A 9,872-nucleotide genomic window follows, 5' to 3' on the forward strand; every position below is an offset into this window, starting at 1 on the left:
TGCCATTTTCCTTTTGTAGACACTTGATGATTTCCATGTGTTTATCATCTGCCTTCTCTAACTGCTTAGCCCTTTCCATGCAACTTTCCATTTCATTCTCTAAGTCTTTCATCCTTGCCACCAATGTTCAATTTTCATCCTTCAGGTCATTAACCTTCTTCATAATCTATTTTAAGACCTCCACACCCCTTGCACAAGTTGGTTTGTCCAACCATTTGAAAAATTTGCATATAGATTTTGTTTGCATGTTGAAGTATATGAAGTTAGTAAGAACTCACTTAAATTATCTTGTGGAAGTTCTTCAGTCATAACAACAACAAAGCATACATGAAATTGCGAGGATGAGCTTACTCTTGAGTTGTAGGTGGCGCAACCCCAAAATCTTCTCCCAGGGTTTTCCTCAGTCCAGGAGGTCTTTAATGGTGCTGGTAAATCGCAATAACATATGAACGACATCCCAGCACGCCCCACTGAGGAAGATCCAGTTGATAACTATGTTTGACTCAAATGTCAAAACAACAAAACAAAAAATAAATAAAAAAATAAATCTCAACTCAAAAACAAACCAATGGGTGAAGAACACACCATGTTTGAAGAACGGGAAACTTCTTTCCCCCCGAATCTCGTAGGCGACTTGATGATGCCATTCGTCCGATTGTTCAGCAGTTGCTCGGGAGAAAAGGTCGTGCAGGACCTGTGGGACACCACAGATATATGCGTCGGCCTTACCTGCTTCAGTTCCTAAGTTTGATTTGGGGAGATTCGTCGGGCCGGAGCTGGTTAGGGTTAGGGGTCAGGGTTTTCAAACATTTGGGGAAAAGGGGGAAGAGGAAGACGACTTGTTCAGTTTTTAAATTTCCCTCTTTTTTAAATAATTGAATGTGATTATGTGGATTTTCATAAGCACGTAGGATGACTGAAGTGTGCACGGAGACAGGTGTCCCGCATGTACGCCGACACCTGTAGAATGACGTGACTGGACGTTAGTTTTGGACGGAAAATTTGACGGAGGTACCATTTCCGTCTTTTCATATATCACCGGTACCAAATTTGATAAAAAGTGAAACTGAGAGGGCAAAAAATAAAGGTCGTAAAGCACATAGGTGTACAAGCTATTTAACCCTATTTCTTAAAAGAAAGATCATATTGTCTTCACCGTACAATTCGCGCATATCATACAAGTCATGTAATTTGAAGAATAAATGGCACTATTTTTAGATTAAAAAAAAAAATTCATGTTTATGCCAAATATCAAATTAATTGCTAAACAACTGGACCCAACGTCACCAAACAAAACCAGGGGGCAGGGGCGGTGGTTGTTGAATGGGCTATACAGTAATTTTGCCCACAGAATTTAGGATCAAACACAGATTCTTTCCTTTACCAAACAATAGGAGCTACAATACATCAGCTGCCAGAAGCAAAGGGATCTTAGGAAGAGGAAAAGTTTGCAGCAAAATTGTACATTCAGACCCTTTTTCCCACAGCTACTGGTAATTACAGTGATCATTTTTATTATTTTTGTTTTTCGTTATAAATATGCTCTGATTTTCTCTCTGTTCACTGTCAAATTTTGCTTTCATCGTACACCATTTTAGCCTGCATGTGAGATTCATTTTATTCGTTTGTTTTACTTAGTTTTGGTCAATGTCCGTTTGGTTTCCGAGAAAAGAAAAGGCGGGAAATCCAGAAAGCATTAAAATTTGGGTTGTATTTTGTTTAGAATTTGAGAAAATTGATTTTTTCTTCTGTTTATTTTTGTTTTCACTTCGTTTTCTCTGCTACCAAACGGAGGCTTGCGGATCTGGAACTTAATATGGGGGGTTATGAATCATTACTGCTTTAAAAAGGTTTCTTTTCGCTGTCTTCTGTTTATATTTCATTGCTGCCAAAACTCAAAAGTTTCTTATTTTTAGTTTTACGTTTATTCGCTTAATTGTTGGTTTTGAATAAGTGGGTACTTGTGTTTTTGTTGAATGAACGTTTTTAGTTTGGTGTGCGATCGTTTGTGGCTGTTTTGGTTTACGAGCATTTGCGGTAAAGATTGTTTCTTATTTTCTGATCTGATGGAAACAGATAATTTGATGGAAGGATTGGTGGGTCCACAGACGGCACCAATTAGTGCTCAGTGTAGGCAACATAGCTCTCCGTTCCTTCCTGCATTTTCCCATCGATTTCCAAGAAAATTGAATATCAGTCACATTGGGATGAACAAATCTCCTAAATCATTGAAATCGATTGCTGCTTCAGTTCAACCATTGGAAACCTCAAAATTGGGCCGCTTAAACAACACTCTGCCGTCCAAAGGTTATGCTCAAGCGATGTCTTAGCATCTGTAATTTTTCAAGTTTGAAGGAAAAATGGGTTTAATTCTAAATCAGTGTACGCTTTTATTTAGTTGAGTTGAGTTTTGATTTATGTACAAAGATTGGAGTTGGCATACCTAGATATCAATTTAAGAGCTTATGGTACGAATTATTGGACTCTTTAAACATACAGTGTACTTTTTCCATGCAAATTTTGACAATTTTAGAATTTTGTTTCTGTGCTTGATGACTGTTATTTCAAATTTATAGACGTTCTTGAGTTATGGAGAAATGCGAATGCGGTGTGCTTTGATGTGGATAGCACGGTGTGCCTGGACGAGGGCATTGATGAACTTGCAGAATTTTGTGGAGCTGGAAAGGCTGTTGCAGAATGGACTTCTAGGTTGGATATCCCATATTCGTTGGAACTACTTCAATTGGTTTTTGGTGGTAGTGTCTGTGCCTGATTTGGTTTCTGATTTTGCTAGAGCAATGAGCGGTTCTGTTCCTTTTGAGGAGGCCTTGGCTGCCAGGCTATCTTTGTTTAATCCTTCCTTTTCCCAAGTCCAGGACTTTCTTGAAAAGAGACCCCCAAGGTATGAGGGATTTTTTAATTATCTGGACCATGTTTTGACTTGTCTGCTTAATAAGGGTGAGCTGGATAGCCTGATTAAAAAAAGAATTGAATGCTGGGTAGCATATGTAGACATAATTCGGCAATGGTCTATGGAAACATTACCGTCTTGTGGATGGAGAGGAATAATATATGTTGTCCTTTATCCAAAATTATATCTAAAATTGATCTTAATTCTAAAAGGCGGGCCAAATTGGATGTTGTCAAGACACTCTGCTTGCACCAGATTGTATAAAACATGGAGAAGCATCCAATTTTAATTGAAATTGCTGAGCACATATTTTAGTGCATTATCCTTTTGGAATGGAGTTTGCTTTTATGTCAAGGTTTACATATCATGTTTTATCCTCGCATGGGCTGTCTTTTTTCCTTATTTCTACTACGGTCAGACTTCTCGTTTTCTGTTCCATGTAGCTACATTTGAAATTGTCTACTGCTTTAAGGGTTTCTGCGTGGCCAAATCATGGAAATGTTTTATTTTAGATTTTCTACTAGATTGTACAAAACGTTTTAGGGATTTTTCTGTCAAGGATTTGTGCCAATTGGATTCACATAGATTGTTCAGGACCAAAAAGGGTAACACTACAGCCTCTTAAACTTTTGTATGTATTTTCAATTCTTGACAGGTATGGCACATTTTCACTCTACTGCTAGGTTGACTGCATAGACCAAGCAAAATTAATTCCATGTTTGCGTCCTTTATGGATTTAGTTGTCAGATTATAATGGAAGAGACTCTTGCAGTTATCCTCTTAATAATTACAAGTTTTCTTGCAGCCACTATCACAAACATTAACTAAGCTCCCACTATCAAATTATAATGGGTGCTATATAGGATATGTTATAATTATTGTTTTCTGCTTGTTTGTCATTTTTTTCATGGCAATTTGATGCCAGTAATGACCAATGTTTTGAGTTTAATTTGAATGGAATGATATCTACCATTTCTATTTTTTGATATATAGGCTTTCTCCTGGCATAGAAGAGTTTGTCAAGAAGCTGAAGGCTAATAATACCACTGTTTACCTGATCTCTGGAGGCTTTCGTCAAATGATCAATGTATGCTTTCAATAATTGAATGAGTATAGTCCCTTTTTTCATGGAAGCATTCATTGAAGAATAAATACACGCGCAATTACCTTATTTAATTGGATAGTGATTGCAAGTATTCAATCTCGGGAAACTGGAGCATGCGGTGTTCTTACAACATTGTTGAATCACTGTTTCATTGGACCCTAACATGACACACATGCCCCAACTGAGTCAAGGAACATGCTGGACTCTTTAAGTACAATTGATGATAACACTTGAGAAGAGCTTTATTATTGTACATACTATATTCTGAGTAGAATTTATGAGAAAATATCAAACCAAAGAAATATGTGGTTTGTTCATGTAATGTCCATATTCCTTCGATGGCCTACACTTCAAATGCACCTTACACTTCCAATGCGTAGAAAGTTAATGCCATTTTGTGATATGACATTCTATAGTCATAGGGCTCATAAGGTGTTTTTTTTTTTTATGTGGGCTCTGGCATACAGCATCTATTTTTGTTTTAAATTGGAGAATGAATCAAACATCAAATTACTCTCTGTAATTTTTAATTAAACAACTTCCTCTGAAGCCTGTTGCGTCGATCCTTGGGGTTCCACCTGAAAACATTTTTGCTAATCAACTGCTATTTGGAAGTGGTGGGGAGTTTATGGGGTTTGACACGAAGGAGCCTACTTCAAGGAGTGGAGGAAAAGCCACTGCAGTCCAACAGATAAGAAAGGTAAATCCCTTGGCTGTTTGTTTAATATTTGTTTGTTAAGTGTGGTTTTTGCGAAGCTAATAAACTTAGTTTTCCAGGGTCATGAGTACAAGGCATTGGTCATGATTGGGGATGGGGCCACTGATCTTGAGGTAAGTCGTCCACACCTAAAATTGTGTACTTGTGGCAAATTTCCATTAGAAACCTGCTGAAGTACCTGATGTTTCTATTCCATGAATTGTCACATTTCAACATGTCTATGTACGAGGAAATATGTATATATTAGAAAATGTTTTTGATGCTCATCTTGCCTTAATAGATTTTGAGATCCATCTCAAAAGTGGATTAGATCCCCTACAATATCTTTTGAAATTGTAGGTTCTCAAATTATTACTGAATTTAGGCCGTTTCTTTACGTCGAAATGCTTGGATAATGTCACATATTAAAATTGTGGCATGTTATCTAGGCAACCAGAAAGAATTTTCGTCCGAAAAGGCTTCTATAGAAAATCAAAAGACAATTTTTTGTTCAAAGTTTTTTTACAACATGGAGCAAGAACATAATAAAAATATACTCAATTTCAACTGTAACATGCTACAATTTTAATATGTGACATTTTCAAGTGTTTTGATGTAAAGAAACGGCCTAAATTTTGCAATTTGAGAATCTACATCGAAATTGTAGGGGATCCTGATCCCTCAAAAGTTGTGTTAACATAGACTGTGCCTGTGGTCTATATTAGAGTAAATGTATACATCAAGTCTAACTTGCTTTATAGGAACAGATAAATTTGTACTTCTTTCTCCTATTGCAACAAGATTATGATATTTTTATGAGGTTTCAATTTGCTTTGAGAGTCCTTCACGGTTATCTTCTATCCAATGTGATGTTTCTTTCTTTTTGCTCTCACACATCATAGGCTCGTAAACCAGGAGGTGCAGACTTGTTTATTTGTTATGCTGGTGTCCAACTTCGAGAGGCTGTTGCAGCAAAAGCTGATTGGGTGGTTTTCAGTTTTAGTGATCTGATAAGTTCCTTGGAATAGCTTGCACTGTTCTTTTTCTTTTTCTTTTTTAAATTGATTTTTTTTTTTGGTTGGCTTATTGATCATTTGCAATATAAAAGTGTATTCATCCCGTTATTGCTAGGTTATAATTTTTCCTTTTTATTGATGGGCAATATATAAATTAAACTTATATGAGAAGAATAAAGAGTTATTATTTGATGCCCACTTCTTGTAGAGAATTAAAATTTGTATCAAATTGTATTTGGTTCAACCCATGGGACGGATGGAGATTGAGAAGGGGGGTTACTCTCATTGTGTGCCAGTAAATGCTATATAATTAACCCTATTCGAAGAGTGCTGAAAATTAAGGAAAAGTTTGGTGTGACTCATGTAGTCATGTGCATGAAGCTCTTTATTCTTTATATTTTTGTAGGGTTTTTTTTTTTTTTTTTTTTTTGGGGGGGGGGGGGGGGGGGGGGGGGGTGTTTATAAGGTTTATTTTTGCAAGCTGGTGGACCCATGGAGGATAAGAAATCAATTATAGTATTCCTTGCTTTATATGTATTTTTTGGTTGAATGTTACAATGTTTTCCGCAATGATTTTTTAGGGACCAAAAAAAAAAAAAAAAAAAAGTAGGTAATTACATTGTTTTTATAAGATTGTAATGAAAGGCATTTTCACCAAATTCTAATTAGGGAATCACATTGTTTTGCTATGATTATTATTACAAGAGAAGAGGGTAGGGTAATAGTACTCTTTTTTTTAAAAAAAAATAAAAAAATAAAAAAATGGAATCCCATTGTGTTTTTAGAAGACTTGTAACCTCATTAATGGGTCTTGAATAAGGGAACTAGATAAGGTTAAATCAATCCATTAAGAAAACAATCCACATAGAACAAAGAAATTAGGTAATTAGCTTGGGAATCAAAGACTCAAATGGCAACAAATATAGAAAGAAATCTTTCATATACAATATTCAACTGTGTTCTAATCAAAATTCTTTATTAATCAAGGAGAAATGTTAGGTTGTACATCCCTGTGCTCTTGCTGTTCAACCTATTCTACATGAATATCTTTTTCTTTTCTTTTTTTCAAATAAAATAATAAATAAAAGAATAATAACTTAAAGAGATCAACATAAGATGTGTTGAACAGCAAGAGTACAGAGGTGTACAACCTAACGTTTCTTTTAATCAAGAGGTCTGATATGAATCAATCAGGCTCTAGATCATCAACAAAAAGACTCAGACATGATCCCAAGCAAGGCCATGTAAAGAATCACTGCGGTCCATCTTCAATCAAGAACAAATATATCCAACAGAGATTGAAAGAAATATTTGATCAAGAACATATAAAAAACTTCAATCTAGATCAACAAAAAGTTCTTCAACTCCTATTCTCCCAAGCAAGACCCTGTAAAGAAAGAATTACAGCCGTCCATCTTCAACAAGTTGCATGACAATTTGCACGCAACCTTGTCCATCTTGTCTCAGTGTTTGTGTATCGGTGTGTGTGTATGTGTGATGCTTTACTCTGTGAGAGCAATAATCTCAGCATTTATTCCGAATTAGTTAAAATTAAATTCGTTAGAATTGAAACACATATCCTTTATGTCTTCTTGTAGGAATAAGATGAAATGAAAATGTTTTATTTTATGGTTAGGATTTAAAATTGATAGATGTAACGGTATATATAATGTTATATTATTTAAATCTTTTAAAAGACGTGTCAGCATTGACATCATGTATATCGTTAGATGCACAAACTTTAAATCTTAACCATACAATAAATACTATCGTCTATCGATTTCTTTGACACATTACCAACTCAGAGTAAGATTTCAATAATAATATATAATAAGAAAGGTATATAAATCCCCCCTACTTCTCACAACCTCCCAACCTGGTGGGCTTCAAGCACAAATCTTTCTTACAATAACACTAATGGACGAACATATGTTTGTTCAATGTTATCTTTTGTTTGGGCTTCATGGCTTGGTGGTCTCTGGTCTGGATGAAAACAGAACAATTTTCCATCAGGTATCCTCAAGAGTCCTACAACTTGTTCTTGAATATCCCTCAATAACTTCTCATAGCTGATGGCTCCTTTATTATCTGTCAGCAAACTAGCTTAGACAATCAGGGTGTCCTTTTTATTTTAACGCCATCCTATTATTTTAAAAGATCTGATCTATGGCTTTGATAGGGAATTACATTGGTATTGCACAAGCACAGGCATAGGCGGAGCTAGAGGGAGGCGAGACGGGGTGAACGCCCGTATGACCCACTTAAAATTGAAGTATCCAAAGTATAATTTGCCATTTTTAATTCTGATTGTGTGACACTCAAGAAATTTATTAGAACGACTAAGAATACTTTAGTATAAATAATAGTTTTAAGTTGGATTAAATATATTTGAAAAATATATTTGATGTCTAATTTTATATTTTCAGCTTGAACTGTCATTGAAAAGTTGACAGTTCAAGCTAAGCTCTGATTCGTATTATGGATAGTTTAACATTTAAGATTTAAATACTTTGGATTTAAAATAGATTAACTAAAATAGTGAGAAATTTGTATATAATTTATAAAAAGATTAGTTAATGGGCTTTAAATTAAAATTACTTTTATAGTTTTAAGGCCGGTTTGAAGTCTGCAACTTAAAAAAAAAAAAAAAAAAAAAAATCTAGTATGGTCAATGTCTTTAGACACTTGTCTTTGACTTTTCAAAGAATTGGACTTTTCGAATAAAGAGAGTTTTAGCGCAGGACAAAAAGGAAAGGCTAAATGTCAAGTAAAAAAAATTCTTGACAAATTCTATGCATTTACAGGTAGTTTGGGCGTTTGATTTTTGAAATTTAAAATTATTATTTGGTGCATAAATTTTGAGGAAAAAAAAAGATGTTTTGATGTTTAGTAGAATTTAAATTGTATTTGAAATCATGTTTGAGTGAGATTTATATGATATTATTTTTTCAAGAAAAATCATGACAGCAAATGATTGATGGTATAAAAAGTTGTGTAGAATGATTGGGGTTATGAAAATTAGTGTGAAATAATGATTGAAATAATTATAAATATGACTAATTTATTAATATTTAATAAAATGCTTAATATAAATAAATTTTTTTATTTTTTTATTTTTTTGTTTTTTTAATAAAAGATACATACAGATTTGGTAATTCAGAAATTGTTTGGTGGTATATTATAATATTATAATATGTGTGCAGCATGCTATCCAAAATCTACTACCAACCCTCTAATTATTTTCCAACTTTTTGGGCTTTTTTTTTTCGATTTTTTATTATATTATATTGTTTTTGGGTTTTGTGTGGATAATGGTGGGAAAGGTAAAATAAATAAACAAAATTACTAACAACCAAATAACCACCGAATGGAATGTACTACCTTCAACCACTCAATTTTTGTGGGATATATATAAAAGGTCTTTACATGATTTAGAAAATTACATAAACCAATGTTTCAACTTCTCTATATAAATCGCGTTATTCATCTTGTTTCGATAGATACGGTCCATTAAGTGGTCACACTTGTTTTCCTCGCCAAAATAGTGATATTCAGAAAATGACGTTTACACATATATAATAGTGCAAAAAAATAAAAATAAAACATAAATCTAAGAAAATAAAAAACAGTCCAATTCCGAACAAAGGTTGGTAGCCAGTTACCCGCATTGCTCCATTACAATTCATGAATGGTACTGAAAACAAAACAGTTCAGGTAGCAAATCCTACAAATATCCGACAGATATTATACAATATTTGTGTCGGTGGAAGCAAAAAAGAGATGCATAACAAACAGTGGTATTACATACCACAAGCAGTACAAACCAAATAACATCAAGCAAACATGAGCACCAACAAAAACAGTAACCCCAAGCAACACAAGACGCAAATCCATGCAGTGTAACATCATCGCATAATGCCCTCGATGGTCCACCTCATTCCTGATGCGCTATTCTGGGCATGTAAAGGCGCAGCGTCGTCGTCATGTACCAGTTCACTTGGCATATTTAATTTGTAGCAACTCATCTTCCCGGTAAAAACCTATTGGATGATTCTACAATAAAACATTAAAAATTATTATGGACACAATCTCACACCACTTTTTACATTGTACAAGTAAAACCCAGAATTACCTAAACCCCTA

The 9,872-nt window shown here is 34.5% G+C and overlaps 1 protein-coding gene across 1 annotated transcript; it reads left to right on the forward strand.

The window, feature by feature from the left end:
• Nucleotides 1-1,334: 1,334 nt before the first annotated feature.
• Nucleotides 1,335-6,014, forward strand: LOC133874594 (phosphoserine phosphatase, chloroplastic-like). Its single transcript, XM_062312451.1, has 8 exons — nt 1,335-1,493; nt 2,077-2,307; nt 2,577-2,709; nt 2,795-2,902; nt 3,905-3,998; nt 4,567-4,716; nt 4,794-4,847; nt 5,616-6,014. The coding sequence occupies exons 2-8, from the start codon at nt 2,085-2,087 to the stop codon at nt 5,739-5,741; spliced, it is 888 nt and encodes a 295-aa protein (XP_062168435.1). The 5' UTR covers nt 1,335-1,493; nt 2,077-2,084; the 3' UTR covers nt 5,742-6,014.
• Nucleotides 6,015-9,872: the final 3,858 nt, after the last annotated feature.

Source organism: Alnus glutinosa, chromosome 8, assembly GCF_958979055.1.
Source record: "Alnus glutinosa chromosome 8, dhAlnGlut1.1, whole genome shotgun sequence".
In the NCBI taxonomy this organism is placed as follows: domain Eukaryota; kingdom Viridiplantae; phylum Streptophyta; class Magnoliopsida; order Fagales; family Betulaceae; genus Alnus; species Alnus glutinosa.

Excerpts from the sequence above, each read along its gene's own strand:
- LOC133874594 (XM_062312451.1), top strand. The coding sequence starts at position 2,085 with ATGGAAGGATTGGTGGGTCCACAGACGGCACCAATTAGTGCTCAGTGT. Across the intron at positions 2,903-3,904 it reads CTTGAAAAGAGACCCCCAAG|GCTTTCTCCTGGCATAGAAG; the intron begins GTATGAGGGATT and ends TTTGATATATAG. Across the intron at positions 4,848-5,615 it reads ATGGGGCCACTGATCTTGAG|GCTCGTAAACCAGGAGGTGC; the intron begins GTAAGTCGTCCA and ends CACACATCATAG.